Here is a 24030-nt window from a genome sequence, read left to right as displayed (position 1 = left end):
GTACTGTACGGTCACTGTCAATATTGACCACCATCTTTTTTTTAAGTGAAGGGAGAAATCCTGTAAAACAATGCAGATAATTATCTAACTTATCATGGTTGGTTCAAACATAACCAGCTACTTATCTAACTGTCCCAAAGTTCTTTTCCTGGGAGTGTTCAGCCATAAATGATGACTCATTTCACTCCCTGACCAGAGAGATATCGCAACAATCTGATTTAGTTTCATTTCAGTGGTCGGGAGTCATTTCCAGGAACACTCAAGTTGAGGAGGTGGTTGGTGACTTCACAAGATTTGTACAACTACAGCGCTGAAAAGTAATTATATTGGTTTGTTTCTGATATCCCAAAACAGAAAATCTATTTTAATCCGTTCATGACGAAGTATATTCAAAATGGCTTCTTGTACTGCTGTGTAATTCAAATGCCAACCGTGATTGAACAAAGCTCAAGATCAATTTTAATTACAAATGTAACAGCCTCTTGCACAATTTTTCCTATGAAAGGCAGAGGGCTTATGTTATTGCTCATCTTCAGCCTACTTTTCTTGAGAAATAGGGATGGTCGTCAGTGACTAAACCTCAATGTGCTACTCAACGTGTTCATATTCCACATCCTGATAATTCCAGAAGTTTTAATGTTGTTTTATTTGTGATAGAGGCTGTTATTATAGCTTCTTTTATCATTACGAAGACATTCAACTGTAAAATAAGCAAAGTATTTTTAACTAAGAATGAGTTGTGTCAAATGATCAAGCCATCCGAGGTCCGTGAAGCTCCTCAGTTTTCGTAAGTGCTACACTATGAGAACTGAATTCCATAGATGGTGGCGTCTTCAGGTGTCGTCTATGGGCTCAGTTCTTTTGGTATGGTACGACTACACAGCACCAGAGAGCAGAAACTATGACCAAAAGAAAGGCATAACGCTTTTAATTCATTCTACCATATCTTAGTGTTGCTATGAAATATGTATTGATTGAAAGGTCTTTTTTCTTCAAATGATAAGCAGCTCATTGTTAGTTGCATTAAGAATAATTTTAATGAAACAAACATGTCTTAACAACTGTTCATTGTTAATTGAAGTTTCTGTTATGTACATTGTGAATAAAGTGAATCAAACTGAATTATTTGCCTCTGTAATTTTTATGTAACTTTTGAAATGCCTGCTGTATTTGACCGCTTCATTTCCAAAGAAAGAGTGAGAGAGCATTCGAGGACAATGATTTTCAAAAACACCAAATTCTTCATACTTAGTGCACACATACACAAGTTATTTTTCTTCTGATTTTATCTCAACTCTCGCTCCATAAAATCCACAGCTATGCCGATGGCTGTGAGATTACACAATAAGATTAGCTGAAACTGGAAATATCCTTTAAAATTGAAGAATCATGAGAGTATAACTAAATTTCCTGCTGCCTGTATACTGAAGAATTCAATAAACAACATGATGTAATATGAACTTGAGGAGAGTTAGCCTCATCATTGATTGCTCTCTACACTACTTCTGGTTTGAATCATTTATTTTGTTTCCTGATTAGTATAATGCTACATTTGGCACACGTTGTAGAATGGATTGAGCAACATTTCAGGAGAGGATCCATAAAGGTGGTTTTAGTTTTTTCACCGTCCTGGTTGGGTCCTAAAGCTTCCAGCCTCCAATAGCTGGCGCTTTAACGCTTGTCAGGTGGAAAGGTTATCACCGCCTTCTCCAGCGGGAAACCTATTGGCTAATTAGACACTAAAGCTTTTATACTGTTGCTCCACTCTGGCTTTCAGACCTATGAAATGAAATACAATGACGAGACCTTATTTACTGTATGATGTATTGTGATGAAAACACTTGATTCCTCATTTCAGATTGGTGCGTTGTCTCATAAGAGGCTGGTTATGTTTATGAAATAAACTCCTGGTTCTTATTAATTTGGGATTCAATAAGGCATCTGCTATAAGTAAGATATCATGAGGTTAAAAATGTATGAGAAAAGTCCACGTATTAAATCCCTGCAGACCTGCACTAAAACGTCTACATTTCAAATGTTGAATGGTCTGATTCTCTTTTGGGAGGAGGATCTTATTCAAACCATCAACTAATACTGCATAGAGTGCACAGTGTAAAAAGATCAGTACAATGCTGGCTGAACATTCATTACGTGACTGTTCGACCCCAGCCCTGGCCCATCCTCTCCAAATTGGGATGGTGACATGGTGACTTCCTCATTACCACATCCTCAAAGTAAGGGTGTATCCTAACTGAACTCTGACTCATCTCACTTCATGACTCTGACCGGAAGACTTCTTTGCATATATTTTCTTTCATGAAGGGTTCACTTGCAAACCAACAAGAATTCATTTTATGCATTACGTTTAATGTAGCCATTAAACGTAAGCTATTAAGTAGTTTAAACATATGTGCACCCTAAATAAACAACAACCCCTCAAGGGCCATTTGTAATTAATTAAAACATTTTACTGGTCTATTATTTAACTCGATTTCATGCAGGGCTTCAGTCAGAAAAAATAACTTTTGGTAACACAACTTACAATTGAATAAAAGTTCAGATTACTTCTTCAACCACTCGTTACTTTTCTTTAAGTATGGTGGACGATACCTGACAAAAGTATAAATTAATGGTAGAAATAAATACTGGAATAAAAAAAAAGAATAAATAAACAAACAAATAATAAATGCGTAAATACATATAAAAAAACCTGTTAAATAAATGAGACATAAATAATTAAATGTCATTTATTTCTACATAAGTTTATTTCCACATTTATTTATTTCAACATATATTTATTTCTACATTTGTTTATTTCTCCATTTATTTATTTACAATCACTCAGCAGCTCCTGAAAGACTTTGAAGAACCAGGCAGCTGCTTACTCTTTGATTGATTAGAGTATCAGCAAATCAAAATTGTCTTTAAATCATCAAGGCCTTCAAACCTCTTTCGTCATTGGTCTTCTGGGACGCCTGTCACTTACGTCATGTTCTCGGTTCAGCCAATGAGAAGACCGTTTTTTGTAGGAGGATGCGCAACAGGCTGTGTCCCTCCCTGCTGAGTTGTAGTACAACGACTGAGGGGAAAACGTAAAACTCCGTTGCTTAGCAGTACGATATTAACACGTTTATGATTCATTTGTTTGTCTTTTTATTGAACTGAGGGTGGACAGAAGAAGACCTGTTCATTCGTTGTTTATTATTCAAAAAGAGGATTTGTTCGAGGCCTTCGCATGGATGAGGTACGGCCTACCAGTGGTGCTCAAGCCCACGGACTGGTGCCGCTGTTTCCCCCCGGACTGCAAGCTATCTACGGGGAATGCCGGCGACTTTACCCCGAGCAAGCCAACCCGCTTCAAGTAACAGCCATTGTGAAGTATTGGTAGGTTTCCGGTCTTTGTTTTTTTATTGTCAGTCTGAAAGTCGTGTTTGCATTTAATTCGTGTTGAACAACTTTAAGAAGTGATGTTTGGTTGAACAGTGAGCTGCTAAGCTAACACTTGAGCTAACTAAACATTAAGAGACATACTGTAGCTGCTGCTGTGTTATGGAGATTTTAACTCTCTTCAACTATTCTGTGCGTGAAATGTGTTTTAAAATAAGTGTGAAGCTTGACTTAAATGTGTCAACACTTATTTTTATACAAGGTATAAGCTCCCAGCTTATCTCTATGTGGGCTAAAAGTAAACAAAAGTTCGTTTTTGACATGGTCTATGTTTTCTTTTCATGCTTCCTCTCAGGTTAGGAGGACCAGATCCTTTAGACTATATCAGCATGTACAGGAGTATGGGCTGCCCAGCGCAGGACATCGAGGAGCATTGGCACTATGTCAGCTTTGGACTGAGTGACTTGTATGGGGATAACAGGGTTCATGAGTAAGTAACAACATTACTGTCAGTTGTTGAATATTGTTTTCAGGCTCTTTATTTGACACTACTGCAGGGGAATGTGTGAAACAAAGCCCAGGAGTGCTAAATATTTGCTTAACAAACCATTAAATAGCAGACCACCTAATTATCCTCTGTTATTCAAAGACCTCCTGTTGATCTTCACAAGCTTTGTGATTTTTACGTCCCATGTGTGTATCACAAAGGAAGTAAAGCTTCTGAGTGTTGTTTACCTGGCTGCCTGTGCCTGTGTCTTTCCGTGTGTTAGGTTTACGGGCGCTGACGGACCAAGTGGCTTTGGCTTTGAGCTCACCTTTAGACTTAAAAGAGAGGTTGGTGAGACGGCACCACCAACCTGGCCAGCTGAACTCATGCAAGGCTTGGCTCGCTATGTGTTCCAGTCAGGTAAGAGTTCACTAATTTCATAAACAAAGTGGCACTTAGGCTTTTCATCTTTGAATAGAGAATGCTGCACAATTCAAAACATCGAGTCTATTTGTCTCGTACTCTGGGGAAAATAATTGTCAATTTGATAATGAGCTAAGATGGGAGGGGGACAGCGGGTGTGTATTGTAACTAATGTTTTGTGTCCTGCTTGTCTGTATACTGCTACTGAATGCCTTGAATTTCCCTCGGGATCAATAAAGTATCTATCTATCTCTCTCTCTATCTCTCTCTCTATATATCTATCTATCTAATACAGCGTCCGTGACAGTCATTATGAAATATTGGGAGAATACATAGAGTGCATACTCTGGCATTTTTTTCTCAATGATAAAGACAGTAAATTAATTAATGAGATTTATCTTTTGAGATTTAAAAACATTAGAGGTTTTTATTTATTTAATAATGGATGGTTTCATCAAACGTTGGATGCTTTTAAACAACCAAACGTGCATTTTTAATAAGTTATGTAGACATGTTCAATAAGTCATGATGTTGTCAAAGAGGATTGGTTGATTAAGAAACTAAATGTCAGATAAAGTTATGAATACTATTTTTAGTTGGTCCTATAACTTTAAAAACTGTATCAAAAGTAAACGTTTTTAGTTTTTGATTGAGACACATTGTGTACATATGTAATTATCTGATTTATCTGCATGGGATCTCATTGAACTCGTTTCCATTTGGCTTCAGTGTCCATACCAACGTATGAGAAGTTTGTTCCTTTGTTACAGTAGCTTCTTCTCCAGACGTTTACATGACAGACATGCATGATAGATGAGCCTCTGCAGGCAGCACACTCAGTTTAGCACTCACTGTGCGTGTGTGTGTGTGCATTTTGGAGCTCTGGGCATTGACAGGAAGTCTGATTTCTTATTTCTTACACTTTCCCATTTTAAAACAGTTGTATTGAATTGCTGAACAAGCCGGTTGTTGTAGTGTGTTAATTTATAATCTGGGTAATGGGTGTATTATCTGGTACTATGTCTTTTCAGCCTTTCAGCTGTGTACATAAAGTGCACAGGAAAGTGTTGTTGAGAAGCAAAGGGGCATTTAAAAGCCAGGAGGAAAGAGAAGAAGGCTTTTCTCCCCTCCTCACTACGCAGCCCTTCTCTCCTATCCAGCTGGGGTCAATTTGCGCGTGGGTGGGCTGGGCTCTTCAGCTAAGTTAATGCTGATTCTTGGCCATCTTCCCCCTTCCTTTTCTTCTAAAGCAAATCGAGACGTGGGACATGTTACCTCCCAAGTAGACACATTCCTTGTCGTATTTCTGTTTTTCTTGTCACATCTTGGTGCTGACTTCTCTCTCGTACTTGTTCTCTGCTGTTTGTGTTCCAACTTTTCTTCTGATTTCCTGTACTTTCTGAACAATGGAAAATTGGACTGCCACCCTCTGGTAGCTGAAAGGCCCATTGTGGATTTAAGACCTACAACAGAGTGTATTCTGTCATACTTAAAAGATAAATATCTCCTTTTGTTTCTCTCTTTCACAGAAAATACATTTTGTAGTGGCGACCACGTGTCGTGGCACAGTCCTCTCGACAACAGTGAGTCTCGTATCCAGCATATGCTGCTAACAGAGGATCCACAAATGCAACCAGTTCAAACTCCTTTTGGCACACTGAGCTTTCTCCAGGTCAGTCAACATATACGGTACAATATCCACACAGTGGTAGTTATTTCACCAGACACACTCCTAAATTAAAGCACCCCAGGCTGTTTCAGGGAATTTTAATCGAGAATTCAGAGAAATCTCTAACTGGTTTGAGATTCATTTGCTTAACTAATTTTATCCAAGTTGAAGAAAAAAAAATTGAAGTCAAACCTTTTGAAGAGAAGCATGAAAAGAACAACATTAGGGAGCACACCCCTCATGCTGTGGGCTGTCTCCTTCAGATTGTAGGGGTTTGTACAGAAGAGCTTCAGGCGGCCCAACAGTGGAACGGCCAAGGCATCCTGGAGCTGATGCGTGGAGTCAGAGTGTGAGTACGACCTGGGCTTTGTTCAATTATTTAAGTTTCAGAATTTGTTTTTGATAAGTTTAAACAAAGCAGGACAGTTCCTCTTTATATCCTAGAAGTGCTAAATCCAAATAAAGGCCAGTCTTACCTTTCATACCATGTGATTCAGTACGTGCACTGGGCAGCGCACATAACAGGTGAAGAACCAGATCTACTTCATTACTGTTACACAGTTTTAACACTCCTTCAGTCATTGAACCAAAGAGAACTTCACTGACAACAGCAAACAGAGTTACATCAGTGTCACTCCAGTGTAAAAGGAATCCTGTTGAAGTAGACAGATGAAGCGTTGGGCAGCCAGTAGAGAGTTACTCATTTATATATTAACTGTGTGCGTGTGTAACTTTTAGTTGAAGACTAATGTTTATGATTGTCCTGTGTACAGAGCGGGCGGCCCCTGGCTGATCACAGACATGAGGAGAGGGGAGACAATTTTTGACATCGATCCTCACCTACAAGTAAGGCTTTATTAAGTTCTGCACAGCTGCATGTTTCTGTTGTTTTTACAGGCAGGGAAATCTTCTATTTAACGGCTGCTAGATGTGAAGCTGCAGCTGGAAATGGTTATCAGTGTACTCTGATACATCAAATTACAACATTATTGTTTGATATCGTCCCTTTACAAATGAAATAAAATGAAAAGATATTCGGCATTATTTAACAAATGAACTGAATAACAATCAGTCGTTTTCCTCCTGAGATAAAAAAGGGGCCATCTGTACTTTTGAGAACAAACTTAAGCGCCCTCTTTTGGCCCATAACTCTTAAAGCACTGTCTTCTCACATCCGAAATGTAAACCATATGTGAGTTTTATGTGAGCTAGTGTTAATGATTGCGTATATATTTCTTGCTCATCCAAGCAGGAGAGAGTGGACCAGGGTATTGAGACAGAAGGCTCCAACCTAAGTGGGGTCAGCGCCAAGTGTGTGTGGGACGATCTGAGTCGTCCGCCAGAGGATGAGGAGGACAGTCGATCCATCTGCATAGGATCACAGCAGCGCAGGCTCTCTGACAAAGGTACGGCATGTTATAAAGGAGGGAAAGAAAGTAGACCCTTAGATTAAGACTGAGCAGAACCCAGGACGCTTAACCAATCTGTAAGGAGTTCTGGTTTCATGCTGTTAGCAGTGCATGATGGGATAAGTCCATGCTGATCCTTGTCTGTGTGTTGACAGACACGGAGCAGATCAGGGAGACGCTGAGAAAAGGACTGGAGTTTAACAGCAAGGCAGCACTACCACCCATCAACAGCCAGAGACAGCAGAGCCATGAGAGACCTCAGTGAGTGTTCCTCCCACACACCAGCACACACACACTTCAACACGGGTCCAGCTTAACACATGGCTTTCACGAGAATAACTCCCAGCAACATGTGCAGTGACTCACCATGAAACTGACATCCGGACCGTTACCACCATTCTTACTTAGCTACCACCATAAAACAGTGGCGAGTCACTTTCTTTGGAAGTTCATTCTCCTCGTGCAGAGTCAGGAAGCAGCCCTTTTAAGGAGTTAGGAAATCTGGGAATAATAATAGGAACATTTACTACACAGAAGCTGTATTCACATGTCGTTATTCTCAGCTTTGTGATTTTCCAAAATGACATATCTCCTTTTTCTCCTGTTCTTTGTCTGTTTCTTAGGAGTCGGAAGGACAGTTTGGAGAGTGAGAGCTCAGCAGCCATTGTTCCTCACGAGTTGGTCCGAACACGGCAGTTGGAGAGTGTCCACTTAAAGTTTAACCAGGAGTCAGGCACACTGCTTCCCCTCTGCCTGCGGTACTTTGTCCCTCCCCGTCCTTCTTCCACACACAATATTTACCCTTTCAGTGTCCCTACGGCAGTTAGATAAAGATTAATCCCAAACCTTCGTGTTGGATGGGTGTGGCAGACTGCCTTTATAAATCATCAGAGCAACAAAATGCCGGTGACGGCATTCTTAGAAGTTAAAAAGGGGCTTTTCCCAAGTCATCTCTGATTTCCCACCTCCTTCTCCTTTGATGCAACTTCAAAGTGTCAATGAAATGAAAATGTAGCCTAGAGCTGTTTGTAGTTGGCAGATTGGCTTCAAAGTTAAGATGGATGTAACCTGTGACATAAATGGTCAACGTGAAACTTTAAAGAAATTATTTAAATACAGATCACCATGTAAAAGGGGTGGTCTAGTGGTTAGGGCGGGCACCTCATGTACAAAGGCTATAGTGGCTCTCCTTTCGCATGTCATTCCCCTCACTTCACTGTCCTATCTCTAAAATACAGGCATGAAAAGCCCAGAAATAAAAAAAGAGAAACATTAAATCCTCTGATGAAACACTTTGAGTGACAACTATCAAGACTTGATTTCGACTTTTCTGTAACCTTCAACTTTAAATGAACCCAAAAAAACAGGAAGGAGACGAGGATAAACTGCTTCATGCTATCTGTCTAAGGAGAGACCAAGGCCAGAGTTAATTGTCAGAGAGACCTTTGTGTGAGAGTGAAGGGAATTAAAGTTAGGACACAAACTGAGTGTTTACCTCGGAGAGGTTGCTGATAAAGGAACACTTCAGCAACAGACCAGTTCAGACTGAGCTAAAGATTTTCTGTCTCCTGAGTCTTATAGAGGGACAGATGTACACTTCTATCTCAGAATTTAAAATGTGAACCACACACTCATGCTCGTTGTTGATGTTGTACTGTTCCCTTGTCTTACAGGGGCCGGCTGCTACATGGGAGACACTTTACTTATAAGAGTATCAACGGAGACACAGCCATTACCTTTGTTTCTACTGGAGTGGAAGGAGCTTTTGCTACTGAGGAGCATCCATATGCTGCACACGGCCCCTGGCTTCAGGTACACACTCAGAAACCTTAAAACTTAACTTATCCTGTCATTCTGCATCTGTTTGACTTCCTGCTCTCGTTGTTCAGATTTTGTTGACTGAAGAGTTTGTGGAGCAGATGCTCGGGGATTTACAAGAACTTAACACTCGGGAGGAGGTAATAAAAAAAAAAAAAATCTCTTTGTTGTAACTTTTTGTTTTGAGTTTATGTGACTGCTTTCCAGTTAAACTTTTCTGTAACTGTTTTGTCTTTCGATAGACAAAGCTGCCAAAGGAGTACAGTTGGCCAGAAAAGAAGCTGAAGATCTCTGTGCTACCAGACTCTGTGTTTGATAATCCGCTGCAGTGAAACAAAGACGCCTAATCTCCAGAGAAATACAACAAAAACAGCTGCACACTCACTACCAGAGTGGACCATTGTGGACAGGACAATCTCCCAGGACACGCAGTGACCCTGAGCAGTCAGATATGTTGCTCTCGTGACGGGACACCCAGAGACTGTTTCACTCCTGTAGATGATCTGAACACGTTTGACTGTTACTGCATTCTCCGACTAGTCCTACTGTTTACAACTTTTCCTCTGAGGCCTGAATGCTTTTAAAAAATATGGAATCGGGCTGAAGACCAGCCTTCCCAGGTGGTAGACCTGAAAGCAGAATCATTTTGTGTGAATCATTTGCTGAAGGGCAATATCGGATGTCGTCATTCCTCCAATCAGGCATGCCAAGGTTTTAGGTCCAAGATATACGTCGGTATAACAGACAAGAACCTGCCCGAAACAATAACTGAGTTGATGAGTCTGAAAACAGTTGTATTTATTCCATTGACCTTAGAAAGAACCGAAAGCTCCAACTTTGTATCTTAGTAGTGTTTTTTGTTTTGACAAATGCTGGACATTTTTCTCTTATGTGTCTGTGGTCATACCAAAGTTTGAAGTGATGGCTGACTGCAGCCAGAGCTGTCTGTGTCATTAATGTGTCATGATTCTGTAACAATGACAGGACAGTATGACTGACTGTTACTCAACGTTTGTCTGCGATAACCAAACAAGCATTCGAACCGTTTTCGTAGTTATCTGGAAAATAATGCTGCAGGTATAAACGCCTCCCCTCTCATGTGCCCAAATGACTCCTCTCACTATCATTTTTGAATGTCAGTGATTAGTTTCTCACTTATAATCAAAAGTTCTGAAACTTAATACACTTCTGTTGCATACATTGACAGATAAGGAAACTGTGTTCCTTGTCATCTCTTTTCTTTTGTCTTCAAGGCCACATACAATCCCCCCCCCCCCCTCTTAATATCAGGACCTGCTTGAAAAGTGCATTTGTAGTGATATTCCTCAGTGCCTTGAGCTGGAAAGGACCATAAATTCTGTTGACTCGTCATGCTGCCAACAGCGCCTCAATTGTGAAGAGATATCACGACTAATCAAGGCTGTTGTGTTCGTCTGTCTCCCGTTTCCTCAGTGCATTCCATAATAACACCAAAACAAGAACAGACTACATTTACTGCCGTGTCTTTTACAATGATGTACTCTTATTCATATGTGAATGTGTCTCTATGTCTGTCTTTTTTTATCCACACTGAGAAGTGTAAAGTTTAGATGTGCTTTTTCTTTGTAAATGCCATCCTATTGACAGAAGTGGCTGATTGTAATCCCAAGTGCATTAAAGAGTGTAGGTATTTACACAAATAAAAGCTGCAAAACTACAGAGGAATTTATTTCATTGTGTTAAGTTTAGGTTTGTGTTATGGCTGCATTGTTACAACACTTTTACCTTAAAGAATGGGGAAACATACTGTACATTTTATCACTTCAAAGACATTTAACTGTATCATGATTCTTGTTTTAGGTGCCCTAAATTCAGTATAAGCTATTAAATGAATTAATCTGCCAGGTTTATATTGGCACAGTTGGCCTAGTGGTTCGGTCACGCCCCATGTATGGAGACAGAAGTCCTCAAAGTTGGTGGCTCCAGTCTTCCCTGTGACTCCTTTCTTCTTTGTTATTCCTCACTCTCCTTTTCCTTTTCTGTCCACGTCCTGTCGAAAAAAGGCAAGAAGCCCCCCTCCCCCCACAATCTGCCATATTGACCCTGAATATGCACAACTCGGACTATATCAAGATCCTTGTCAACTAACACCATTGCAGTATCTTTCTATGAAAAATTACTTTACAAATATGGTTATTATGATTATTACTTTTGTTAAGGTAGGCATTAACACACGTTTTTCTCATGTGTGATTCAGTGTTTTAATGTTACTCCTAATGCACCAACCCTCTCATGGGCCCCTGGGGGCCTCTTACCCAGCCAGCCGGGACTCCACTTTATGAGAACCAGTGGTGCAAAGGATGACAGGTCACACAAATGTCTCCCGGTCATTACCAATCTCTCCAGTAGAGTTTGCTGTGGTCTGGTCTTCCTCCTGTTCCTCCTCCTCCTCCTCCTCTCGGCTCCTCCCCATCTATTTATCAACTCCGTGACGGGTCACGTTGTCGGAGGGGGGCTGTCGGTGTGAAAGCACTGAGCTCCTTACCGACGAGTCACAGTCTGCTCGCACTTACCATTAAATATTAGTCAAAGAGTTGACGGGAAAGCGAAAGCAGCTGGACAACAGCCGGGATATAAAATCGCACGAGCCCAGCTGTTACGTTACGTCGGATTGGATACATTGTTGAAAACTGAAGCGCACGCGCTGGATTTCCTCGCGGACTGGAAGTGAAGCTCTTCGGCTTAAAAAAGCGTAACGGAGTCCGCCGACGAAATGGACAATAAATAGTTGGTAACGTTGCTCTCCTATTCTAAAAACATGCCTTGTGTTATTCATTTCGTTTGTATCAGCGGACAGTTGTGTCTTTGCTTAAAATATAACGTCAGTGTGACATTTCATGAGGCAGAGTCCCGTTTCCAGTGTTATTCTGAAGCAAGTTGTCACTCGCTCTCAAACGCCACAGCTTGTATTGGATTACCCGACGTTAATTGAAAGCCATCTATTAGAGAGAGAGAGAGGGGGGGGGGCAGAGAGAGAGAGAGAGAGAAGTGTTTTATTTAAAAATAGTTTGGGACATGTTGGGGGAAGTTTTTTGCTCGAATGGTTTGACTCTTGAAATAATCTCACATCGCCTCATTTCAGTGTAATAAACCTGTCATTAAGCTTGCCTTAAAAAGGTTTTCTTGGCATGCAAGTTGTTTTATATCTTTCATATCTTTCTTTGTCAGTTTTAAGTAGTTCAGACATAAGAATGTGATAGGCTTAATTTCAATGGCGTTTATTTGATAAAAGAAGAAAGCCATAATGTTAAACACCAATCTCAGTTTTGCTCTGACTCATCGTGACAACATTCGCTCATCCTAATGTTTTATTAATAATCTTTTACTGAGGTTTTCTCCACCTTCCTGTGACATTTTGAGTAAAGTAAAAATAAGAATATAGTTTTGATTGCCGATGGTATTTCTTGCAAATAGTTCATCATCCATGAATATAATTTAGATCTCAGTTTTACATGACGTTGAATGAGTTTTACCTGTTTGTTTTTTTAACTATTATAAATGGTAATTCTTTCAAATCTTGTTATTTAGAGAATAATTCTCATGTTTGCTCCTTGTGGTCAAAAACAGTTTGGACCCAGCTGTAGTCATGGATGAAAGTTGGAAAAACTGCTTCGAAGAGGAGCTCCTGTGTCCCATCTGCCTGAACGTTTTCGAAGAACCCATCCAGCTGCCGTGCAAGCACAACTTCTGCAAGGGTTGCATCTCCGAGGCATGGGCCAAAGACAGCGCAGTGGTCCGCTGCCCTGAATGCAACCATGAGTACGACCAGAAACCAGCGCTGGAGAAGAACTTTAAGCTGGCCAACATAGTGAAGCGCTTTAACGCGTTGAACACTGACAAAGTCCCCGCGGTGCTGCACTGTGTCCTCTGCAGACGAGGCCCGCCGCTGCCGGTGAGGAAGGTCTGTCTGCGCTGCAAGGAGCCCTGCTGCCAAATTCACATCCAGACTCACCTGCAGCAGCCATGCCCCGCCCCGGGACACCTGTTAGTGGACGCAGAGGAACTGAGTGCTTGGACCTGTCCCAGTCATGAGGAGTACAGGCTGCTTCACTGTGAGGAGGAGCAGGTGGCTCTGTGTCCATTCTGCTGCATCTCTCACTGCACTAACCAAAGACACACAGTCTGCGATGTGGACACTCAGCGCATACAAATGCAGGTACATAAATCACACCCACACACACTCTCCTACTCACACATTCACTTCCAACTATTAGCTGGCAGGCAGGTGACTGTCAAAACTGCTGAAGGATTCACTCTTCCTCCACTTTTAGACGCTAACACTTCTTTCAGTTCAGCAGTCTTTAAAAGCCTCCTCTCTTTCTCTTTTCTTTCATCTGATATGAAAGGAGCAGACAGGTGAAAGTCACAGCTCGGAGTAGATAATAGTACACACACATGCATGCACACACATGCAGACGCACGTCACACACTGCTTTTAACCTTGATCAAAGCAGCCGTTCCTCACAGCCACGCCTTTACATTAGCCGCCCTGTGCCCCCCCCGGTATGTGCTGTGACGCAATCTGCAACCACCGGAAACGATGACCCCTGTGCAGAGGGGGAGGATCCACATGTAGTTTGTTGATCTAAGCTAGAGTGATCAGTTTCAGGAGTTGTTCATGCGGAAATGCAGACTGGCAAGGATTTTAGGGTGGGTATCCTGTTTCTAAGAAGGAAATGCAGTGATTTGTGCTGGTGCCAACAAGTTGATGAAGTCGCATTGAGACGGCTGCCAGGTGTGAGGAGGTAGTCTTAGTAACAATCTCATGCAAAGAAAGCTTTAAATGAAACTTTATGATGAGATGTTTGGATGCTAACAAGTTTATAATGTTGTAATGCAACAATAACATGATAACAAGCAGGTGCTGTTTGTCCTTCTTCACCAGCCGGATCAGTTTCAGGAAGACACTTGTTTTCAGGCTGAGACATTTGTCATGGTTTGTTTAGACTCTCGAAACTTTATTTGGTTGCATTTCAACCATTTCAAGGAGTAAGAATGTTATTCTCGTGAAGGTTTCAGGGGGCCAGAGCTTGAAAGGGGGCGTGAGGAATTTTGATTTTGAAGTATGAAGGAGTAGTTTGTTTACCTATCAAGATCAGAAGTTGTTTGTGAGGAAGTCAACTGTAGCAACAAGGCTGAATGACTCGACTTTTTTTTAAAGAGGTTTATTTTGCAGCTTTATGTGTCTTCATCTCAGCGATAGGACAGATAGAGTTTGAAACCAGGAAGAGAGCGAGTAGGAAACAACAAGTGGAAAGGAGCCACAAGCCAGACCTGCACTGGTGCCGTCTGCCTGCAGGATTACAGGCTCCGCACACATGTGCCTGCACACCAAACACTAGGCCACCGGCGCCCCTGGACATTCTGTATTTATAATGAAATGTGGTGGCTTGTGAAGCTGAAGTTTATAATGTTGGAAGGGATTCTTTTCAGAAAATTGAAAAGAAGGGAGGAATGTAGAGTTTGTTCATGGAGCGGTGAACACTGGCAGTCCTTTGTGGACTGAAAGTTTTCAGGATGATTTTCCGAGTTTTCTAACAAACAATAAGTTAAAAATACTGTAATCAACCTTTACCAGAAATACAGAGGTGATTCTGGTACACTCTGAAGCAGACAGCTTCAAAAGAAGGGAGGATTATAGATGCAGTGACAGTTTTTGTTTCAGAATACTTTTCCAAGCATGATCAGTTTCAGGAGTAGTGACTGTAGTGAACTTTAAGGTACATTAACAGAAAGAAGGGCAGAGAAAAAAAAAGATTATTTGCGTGTAGAAGTGGTGACCTTATTAGCAGTGTCGGTGAAACAGGAAAGACGTCGTGGAAGTGGTCACCTCTCTGTGGAGTCCCCTGAAGCCCCAGCTCTTGCAGAAGTAGAACAAATACACAACATGTACGTTAGCTTCGTTAGCAGCAACTGTCAGCCAGCAGCAGTCACTCTTTAAACAACTGTTTTGTGTGCTGGATCATTGACGTCTTCTTGACAGGTTATCCCCTACAGGGGAACCGCACAAAATGAGAGAAAATACCACAGAAGAAGAAATAACACTTTTAAGTAAAGAGTTTAAAGAACTTTCCAGTCAAATACAGACTCATACTCCACTTTATAGATCCTGTGTGAGAACAATGCAGGGGAACATAAAGTCACATACCATTCTGTTACATGTCTTTTTGTTAATACTTCTCCAGGATGGACTAATATGTTAAGGCTGTGTTCATCCCCCCCCCCCTCCTCAGTTTTATACTTTCTTACAGTTAACTCTTTTTTTCACAAGTCTAATGTAAGAAGCAAAGTGTTAGAAACAGCCGCCCACGCTGCCTTCTAAACTTCTTCTCTATCTGTAAAGTGGCATCAGTAAGAAGCAGATTAGCTTTATTCTCTGCCACGTTACAATCTTGTCGATTGGCTGGACGGTCGTGCTATTAGGTCGTGAAAGTCACAGATGCATGTGTGTGGATCACTAACTCCTAAATCACTTAAAGGATTCGGTGCAAACTGTTGCTCTGGTTCTGAGCTATTATTGGGACAAAAGATGTCTGTTCAGCCCTTTCCACAGCTGCCCTCTACACACACACACACACACACACACACACCCATCCTTCTTTTTTTCACAGCTGTATGTTCACAGGGTAAATGGAGTTATCCTGGAGTCAGAGGTCCTGGCTTCTCTCACCGCTTGAGCTGTGAGACGCACAAAGCAGTGCTCTTTAATGTTGATAAATGTAGCAGTAACCAAAACGTCTAATACAAGGCTGTAGTGGCTCCTCGACTTTACTTACTGAGAGGTCGTTGTTCCTGACAGAGCTGTGGTCTATTTTGGTAAAGGGATTTTTAAATTCCCCTGGCAGCACTCTTGCTGCTTTTGGGATAAACAAAGATGGAAAAACCAATGCAGCTATGTTGGTATCTTTTAGTTATCTTTGGCCCTCAGAGGAGGCTTTTGAAGGCGTGTTGGTAATTTCAAGACAAGAAAGGAAGGGTAATATAATAGTAATGTGGTCCCTGGGACAGGCAGGGGAGGAGGAGGAGCCCTCCCACACAACCTCACCTTGGTTTTCTCAGGCTCCTCAGCAGGAAAGCATCGTTATGGAGGCTCAGGCGTTTGCTGTTCTTGTATCTGGGCCTCAGTGAGTCAGTTCCCCCAGAATGCTGAGGGCAGTCCATTGACATCAGTCGTGGGGAATAGTTGTCAGTTGATTGTGAAAGAGGCTCTGTGTTCATTGAGCCTGAGGCTCCTCATTTAAACATGAGCTTCCTGGCAACCCGCGGGTGTCTGGATGCCTAAATAGGACAGTGGGGAAAGTGATCATTGGCGGGGTTTAATCTTGATAAAGGTAGGCTTTCACGCTGCTGCAGAGAGATCCGCAATCAGACTGTTCCCTCCTGTCCCTTTATGCTATTTCAAGCACAAAACAGGGCAAAAGGGGAATAGGAGGAAACAGAAACATGAGAGAGACATGAGACAGAAAAAAGAATCAACAAAAAACAATTCATGCACCAATCACAATAGCAGTAACCCTACAAAGTGTTCTTTTTTTTCTCTTTACAACAGTCACAATCGGTTTGGGGAACCACTGAGTTCTTTTAAACAAAAGCAAAGCAGTCATGATGAGAAATGCAAATGTACTGTGTGTAGTTTGTCCACACTAAATACAGGATGAAGCTTACTTTGTGAAAGGAAGAGTCCGTTGTTGCTCATGTAATCCGACTGTTTGAAGAGGACTGTTTAACTGAAACTGCCTGCTGTGTAAGCAAGGTGTAGAGTGGAGATATAGTACAGGTGTAGGATGTGTTACCAGAGACTGACACATCATTAAGGACCACTCTGTTGACTTTACACATGAAAACCAGCCTCATATAAGATCATCTAATGTCTGTTATTTTATTATATGCCTATATGGACCTATGTGTCTACATAACAAAACTAAGTAAAGATATACAAACAGAAATATGTGTAACTAACACACTAAACTCTGAATTTACACTTCAGGATAACTTCAGCTGTTTTATTTGTTCTGTATTTGGGCAGAAACGAGAGTAAAATAAAACAGAAGTAGGCGTAAAAAATGCACTTGGAGGGTTAAAAGTCTGGGAGCTTGTAAAAAGAACCCACCCAACATTGAATTTTAAAGAATCCACAAAGTCCTGTCAGAAATTTACAAGCACACTGGTGAGTTTTGAGAATGTACAACAGAGGGGAAAAGTGAAACGTGAAAAAGCTTAGTTTTTAATCACTCTAACCTCCGCATGTTCACAACAGGCCAAAGTTAGCAAGTTATCAAACTTAAAGGTCTACTTGGCAGACATACTCAGTGCTTTTTTATGATGTATGAAGTTGGCGTTGAAGCCTCATTTACCGTCATTCTCGGCGTGCTTTCCAGTTTTATCGACAGACTAGTAAAAAGATGAACTCCAACATGTGCGACACCCAAACCCCTCCCCTGTTTTTGGGTTTGGACGTGTCATCATCTATTTGATAGATCTTGATGTGCTGTTGTGAAATCCCAAAGCATAGCTTGCTCACCATGCACAGCTCTCTTGAAAACAGCCATAGTCTCATGATCTCTTAGAGCATGTGATAAAAAAACAAAACAAGGAACTGCTCATTGTAACACCGCTCCAGAGTGTCTTCTGTTCTTAAAACCCTTCAGAGTCTAATGCAGCAAATCATGGGATGGAAATTGACATCATGCTATGTCCATTTGCTTCACTTGCTTCTATGAATAGACTGTATATAAACATGGACAGAGTCTCAGTATGTCACTCACTGGTTTCTAAGGTGTACTCTTGAAGCCCATCCGTGGTCGCCATATTGAAAATGCTACCTCAACCAACTCGTAGGGTGACTCTTTGCAGGTCAACCTCCATTCTGGTTGTAATTACAGGCAAAGAGGTGCAGCTGAGGGGGCCTGAAGACTCCTGACAAACAGCTCAGTCACATCTGCAGAGGCGCTGCTTGTAAAGCAGGCAACCGCTTGGGGCCCCAGATTCTTCGAGGGCCCAAAGGCAGCGCCCGAAAATGTGCAAATTTTTCAATGACGGTAGAAGATCTTCCTCAGGGGTCCCCGTCTGACAGAACTCACTCTGTTTGCCCTGTTGAACACTGGTTTGAGGGGCCCCTAACTGGTTTTAGCCTAGGGCCCCAAAGGACTCCGCTGCAGCTCTGCCACATCAATGACTTTCTTTATAAAAACCAAAGCGGACGAGTGTTACAAAATTAACCGCCCATTCAACTTATGCCATTAAAGAGACGAGCTATTCAAACTAAAACTGTTTTGTTGTGTGAGGCACTTCCTGGTCTTTTGGAGCCTACCAACAGAGATGCTCTTATTAATGCATGCTCATGTAACTATATATGCATGTTTTTACAGCCACCCTGATCAATATTGTCAGACGAACAACAGACCAGACATCTGCCTGTGTGGGAGCTGAGAGTGGTTGCTCATAGTGACACAAACACGGCGAAATATCTCTGAGCTCCAAACGATCTCAGCACCTTTATCAAATGTGGGATGTTAGCGTGGAACGCTAACTTTTACTCAAGTTAATGAGGGTTTGATTTATGATGCAGAACTAGTTTAGCTGCACATAAACTCAACTCTCCTCTCTTATCAACAATAGTACGTGCTTCAGCCGACAGCTAGACGATGATTAACCAGAAACACGACTCCAAACGGATTTCAGGGTCGGTCCTGTTCTGCACGATGTTGTTGGGATGTTCTGCTGTTGTTAAGTCTACAAAAAAGAAACGTTTAGAGACTTAACAGCTCACAGTATTTGGTTTCTCACATTCTTATTCTTCGGCTGGACTTCCATTGTCAAAAGTCCTAAATCTTTGTGAAATATTTACATACAAAAAGGGAATAAGGCCAAAGTGAGTGTAGTATTTATCGGCTAGTATTTTATGTTATTAGAGGGCCTTCTTGCTGTTTTCTTACATAAACTAAATGCACTCATTCAAGAGTTCATTGTGGTGTAGTTTAGTGGCTGGCCAGTTGTTGAACATAAGACTCTATGAGTGTTGTAAGCAGCTGAAGAGGCCTGTTGCTGTGATACCACAATGTAGCTACCCTGAAACTCACTCACTAGAGACCACAGGAATGTCCTCTTTCTCCGTATCTCTCTCGCTCTTTCTTTCGTTTTTTTTTTTTTTTTTTGGTTCAAACTTTCCCTCTGTTGGTTTCAGTCTCTTTTTGTACGCTTCCTTTCTGTCCGTTCTTGGCATGTGCAAGCAGAGCCCCCGCAGCACTTTGCCTTTCCTGCCGTTCCCTTTTTCTCCCATGCACACTCATGCGGAGGGAGCGAGCAGACCCCGGCGTTGTGCACACAGACGTGACAATCTGTCACTGACACAGAGGCCAATGCAAACAATGGGAGCCATGCATGTGGCAAAATGAGAAAGGCCCCCCCCCTAACACCACACACACACACACACACACACACACACATTTTGCACCCTCACATACACATTAGCTTTCACGTATAAATACATACACAAGGCTTTGTTGCCATGACAGCGGGTTCTCTCATTTAGGCACTGTGCCTTTCCCATGCAGAAACAGTTCATTAAAAAGCCTACCTGCCCTCCCCTGCTCCTACTTAGCTGTCAGCCTGTGACTGCAGATTGATTTCCGTCTCCTGCGGTAAATGGAGAAGGATTGTGTTTACTGACTCTTTTTGCACTCAGCCCACAGAGGAAGTAGGCCGGCCCCAACAATGGCTCTCACTTGATGCAGAACGGCCCCTGATAAACTTAGAAACATGGATTTGTGCAATTGCGTTTGCCTGATGGATCAATGCATGTGGCTGTTGCTGGCAGCTGTTGTGTCCTGCGTCTCATCAGAAGCGAGCAGGAGGTCGTCTTAGTGATTCATGAATAGCGCCTAGGATTACTGAGGTCCCAACAGATCCTTAAACATTAAGAAGGACTGTGTGTGTGTGTGTGTGTGTGTGTGTGTGTTTTGTGTGTTATTTACATTTTCAATGTATCTTGTTGAGGTTCATCGGTCTAATCCATCTCTCAATATGTCATCTCTCCACAGGCCATGCTAATGAGGCAGCAGGACAGACTGGAGGGTCGTGTTCAGAACATCGATGAGCAGCTCACCAAGCTGGAGTCAGACAAAACGCTGATGAAGGTACAGTACGACACGACACGACACACTCTGTATGACAACAGAAACACAACTCTGAATCGAGTCAGCGCTGGTCCCTCAGTTCTTCATTATCATGTGGGCTTTTATGCTGTAATGAACTGACTCTGCGCCTTTGTTCACTGTTTGAAAATAACAAGAAGTTATTATTTAGCTGCAGGTTAGAATGGCTTGTGCATTCGCTGCAAGAAAAAGCATTCTATAAATGACTTTCCTACTTTATCTCTGAACAAGAAAAGCACTGATTCCACAAAATATAGTGAGTACAAATGTACTTTAATATGCATAACTGAGCACACTAATTCATTATTGTTTATTGAAGCATAATGTACCCCAGGTTTTTATCTGTGTTCTGCTGCAAGGTGTGAATGGAAATGAATGGAAATGAGATGCTTATGCTAATAATTGCAGAATCACTTGGTAAAAAAAAAAAAAAAGCGGTTGTTTTTCTAAAATTGGCACTCCTGCGATTTGGTATTGCACTTGTTTGACGACGCAGAGGACTTATTAAAGGGATACTTCACCCATTTACATGGTAGTAGTGTTGAATGGTTGTGAATCCAGCCCTCATTTTGCCCTGAGACGAGAAAAATGTGTTTTTCTTTGCTTGTAAGTTTTCTTCATGTGATGCAAAAAGCGTCATATTGCATTTTAACTTTACAGAACCCAAAGTTGTAAATATTCTCATGCATAACACTACTTCTTCCAAACCACCAATATTATATTTTTGAATAACCTTGTCTCCTCTGTGCAGGATGCCGTGTCTGAACTCAAGGAGCGTGTGAGAGCTCAGTATCAGAGGATGCAGGCGCTAATAGAAGCGAACCAGGTTGAGTCGGTGCACATGCTGGAGAGCACTTTCACGGCATACGTGAGGAAAAACTCCCAGCAGGTTCTGCAGCTCAACGAGAAGCGTCAGGAAGCGGAAAAACTCCTGAGCTCAGTACACATGTTATTCCAAAGAGCAGACAGTGTCAACTTCATGAAGGTACACATCGTATTTCTCTCCCATGCATTCACACCTGTTCAACTGTACAAATGCATGTCGACTGAAAAGAGCACCAGACACAAACCACATTCATAACGGACATCATTCAAGTTCAACAATCGAAATGATTGGTGTGTTGATTTATTTATTTGTTTTTGTTTTTCAGAACACAAAACCTTACCAGCTGCTAATGGACAGGTGAGCATGGTGCTTCGTTTAAACTCCCTTAACTTGTAGAAGATACAGATGAGATTAGATTGGATGTTTATTTCCATGTGCACAGGTACAGGACAGTCCAGGTAGACTGCGACTCTTGTGCATTTTGTGCATAAAAGATGAAAATAGACTTTATTGTTTTAGAGGGATTTTTGCCTTCTTCTTCAACGCGCCCTGATAAATCAACAAATGACCACAGTTCATTCATAAATCTGTCGAACAAGATTGACTTTAGTAAATGTCATTATAGAAATTCTATGAAGGAGAATGAGGGCCACATCAAGGGGAATAATCTGACATTTTTTAGATTAAAGTAAAAATGTACGATGAAAGTTAATATACTTACTATAATCAAGTTCTTAATAAAAAGGTGGCTCTAAGACTACATCGTAACAATCATGCGTGTTGATAAAAGGGAAAAACGACTTAGTGTTTTCAATGTATACATCATTCTCAATTTCTATACAAAATCTGAACTCCAGCATTTTATTTGTGTTTGTCTCCTTCTTATAGGTCCAACTCACACCTGACCACAGCCATCCCTCCTTTAAGAGTGGGCCAACTTAACTCTCATCATTTACTCTCTGAGCTCTCAACAAGGGAAAAGAACCTGCGCAAAGTGTTGGAAGGTACGGAAAGAATAAGAAATAAGGGAAAACTGCTAAATATATGAATATTTGTATTCTCTTAATGTAACTCTTATTATTCTTTTGTCGATTCAGTTTTATTTCATCACTTTTCTCTGTTTTAAACGTCCTTTTTTAAGCCTTTTAATTTGATCTTTTTCTGGGGTTTCATACTGCTCCTGCACGGATCTAAACGTTTTTTTTTAATAAATATGTAGTGTGCGTGCAAAAAGGAGTAATTTTGGTGATGTCATATTGTTTAAACACTAAAGTTTTCTCTTTTCAGAACCCATCAGTGAGTCGTCCATTCTTGAGGTTGTTCCGTCTCACTGCGGCTCTTCCGGCTCCCACACAGGGACGAGTTCAGGGCTACAGAAGAGAAAATACAGCGTGGCTTTCCTGGATGGTAACACAACAAACTCCACGTCCCAGGATCCTCCACCGTTGATCTACAGCAGCAAGAAACCCTTCCTGGCTGATCAGAGCCATCGAACATCGTCCGTGTATTCCTCTGATGGCCTCTCCCAGAATCCTCAGGCCGGTCACAGCCGACTCCTTGACACTTCTGCCCATCACATGGTAGGTCTAGGGTCCAGCTCTAGCCACCACTCAGGGACCATATTCCCACCCTCCCATTTCCCTGTCGGAGGTGCCTCACAACAAGCCATGTATGAAGGCAGGAAAGTGCTTATGTGCACTCTGAATAACTGCTGCTGCTCCAGGACCCCAGCTCCCACTCGTGTGCGGCCTCCGTATCCGGCGTCAGACTCCTTCCCCTCAATGACCTCTCAGGAGTTTCCCCCACATGCGTCCCTCCCTGCAAGCCAGCCACTGCAGCATTTTCCCATGAGAGGGTTAATGGAGGCCTCGCAGTCGGCAAGGCACCCTGACTTCTACGGTCTGTACGGCCAGCCTTCAACCAAGCACTACGGGACCAAGTAACAAAGAATCAGCATTCGTTCTGTGTCATTTAATCTGAATTTGCAGTACCATTTCCAGGATCTCTATTTGTTTCTTTTCCGTTTATGGTCCACAAATGTGTCATTGGTTCTCTGGCCTTCATAGTAATGTTAATTTTGACATTTATCTGACTGTGTTGTTACCTCCTGAATCACGACAGTAGTAATGCTGTAATTTTCTTTTCCGTTTTGAATCAACTGGAAGTGCTGGTGTGAATCATGTAGTCTTAAATCCATTCAAGAAGAGAACTAAAGAACCGAGTCCGGACGTCTGACTCCAGAGACTTCAGTGCCTAAAAAGACTGTTAACACTCTATTATTGTACTTGCAAGTTCCTAGCTCTTGATTATTTCCTGTTTGCGGCTGAAAGTATGCAGGGAGCCTCTCCATGCACTCCAGAAGTCCACGTGGCTTTAGAAACACACTGGACTACAAATGCTTGTCAGGTTTTTCATGAGTTTTTATACAAGATTATGAATAAACCAAAACCAGTGGAAAATAATGAATAAAAAAGGATATTAATTTACCTTTATGTTGTTTTTTTTAATCCTTGGTTTACACATTTAATAGCATTTATTCAGAGTTTTTTTAAGCGAGTTTCATGTTTGTTATTCCATGTTTGATTAGAGTTGAGGCCTGTTTGTGCAGGGAGGCACAATGTGTGATTTGTTTGGGTTTGGAGGTTTTACAGTTTGACTCACAAGCTTACAATGAAATGTCAGAACTTCCAATGAAAAAAAAAAAGAGAAGCCATTATTGCAGTGCAACTAACCCCGCAACTCACCCACAGTCTATTCATAGGATAAAGCTTGTAAATGGAAAAAAAACGCCCTGTATGACCACATGTGTGAGATGTACA

The 24030-nt window shown here is 41.7% G+C and overlaps 2 protein-coding genes across 3 annotated transcripts; both read left to right on the top strand.

The window, feature by feature from the left end:
- Nucleotides 1-2973: 2973 nt before the first annotated feature.
- On the top strand, nt 2974-10901 carry sufu (suppressor of fused homolog). Its single transcript, XM_079362385.1, has 12 exons — nt 2974-3384; nt 3743-3877; nt 4158-4294; nt 5827-5969; nt 6230-6315; nt 6740-6812; nt 7216-7372; nt 7531-7636; nt 7999-8133; nt 9049-9187; nt 9265-9333; nt 9436-10901. Exons 1-12 carry the CDS (start codon nt 3236-3238, stop codon nt 9523-9525), a joined length of 1419 nt encoding a protein of 472 aa, XP_079218511.1. The 5' UTR covers nt 2974-3235; the 3' UTR covers nt 9526-10901.
- Nucleotides 10902-11473: 572 nt separating this feature from the next.
- Nucleotides 11474-23697, top strand: LOC306835571 (E3 ubiquitin-protein ligase TRIM8-like). Of its 2 annotated transcripts, none has more exons than XM_079362204.1 (7): nt 11474-11959; nt 12800-13388; nt 20272-20367; nt 21137-21370; nt 21537-21568; nt 22100-22215; nt 22499-23697. In XM_079362204.1, exons 1-7 carry the CDS (start codon nt 11946-11948, stop codon nt 23152-23154), a joined length of 1737 nt encoding a protein of 578 aa, XP_079218330.1. In that variant the 5' UTR covers nt 11474-11945; the 3' UTR covers nt 23155-23697. The 2 variants fall into 2 exon arrangements, with proteins under 2 accessions (XP_079218330.1, XP_079218331.1); XM_079362205.1 differs by having other exon boundaries at nt 11475-11963.
- The last annotated feature ends 333 nt before the right edge of the window (nt 23698-24030 follow it).

The sequence above is a fragment of the Symphodus melops genome (assembly GCF_947650265.1).
Source record: "Symphodus melops genome assembly, chromosome: 15".
NCBI classification, from domain to species: domain Eukaryota; kingdom Metazoa; phylum Chordata; class Actinopteri; order Labriformes; family Labridae; genus Symphodus; species Symphodus melops.
This window is presented reverse-complemented; position numbering and strand designations above follow the sequence as displayed.

Coding starts and splice junctions, on each gene's coding strand:
- LOC306835571 (XM_079362204.1), top strand. Junction 13,389..20,271: donor CTCAGCGCATACAAATGCAG/GTACATAAATCA, acceptor ATCTCTCCACAG/GCCATGCTAATGAGGCAGCA. Junction 21,371..21,536: donor ACAGTGTCAACTTCATGAAG/GTACACATCGTA, acceptor TTTGTTTTTCAG/AACACAAAACCTTACCAGCT.
- sufu (XM_079362385.1), top strand. CDS start 3,236: ATGGATGAGGTACGGCCTACCAGTGGTGCTCAAGCCCACGGACTGGTG. Junction 3,878..4,157: donor GGGGATAACAGGGTTCATGA/GTAAGTAACAAC, acceptor TCCGTGTGTTAG/GTTTACGGGCGCTGACGGAC. Junction 5,970..6,229: donor GCACACTGAGCTTTCTCCAG/GTCAGTCAACAT, acceptor TGTCTCCTTCAG/ATTGTAGGGGTTTGTACAGA.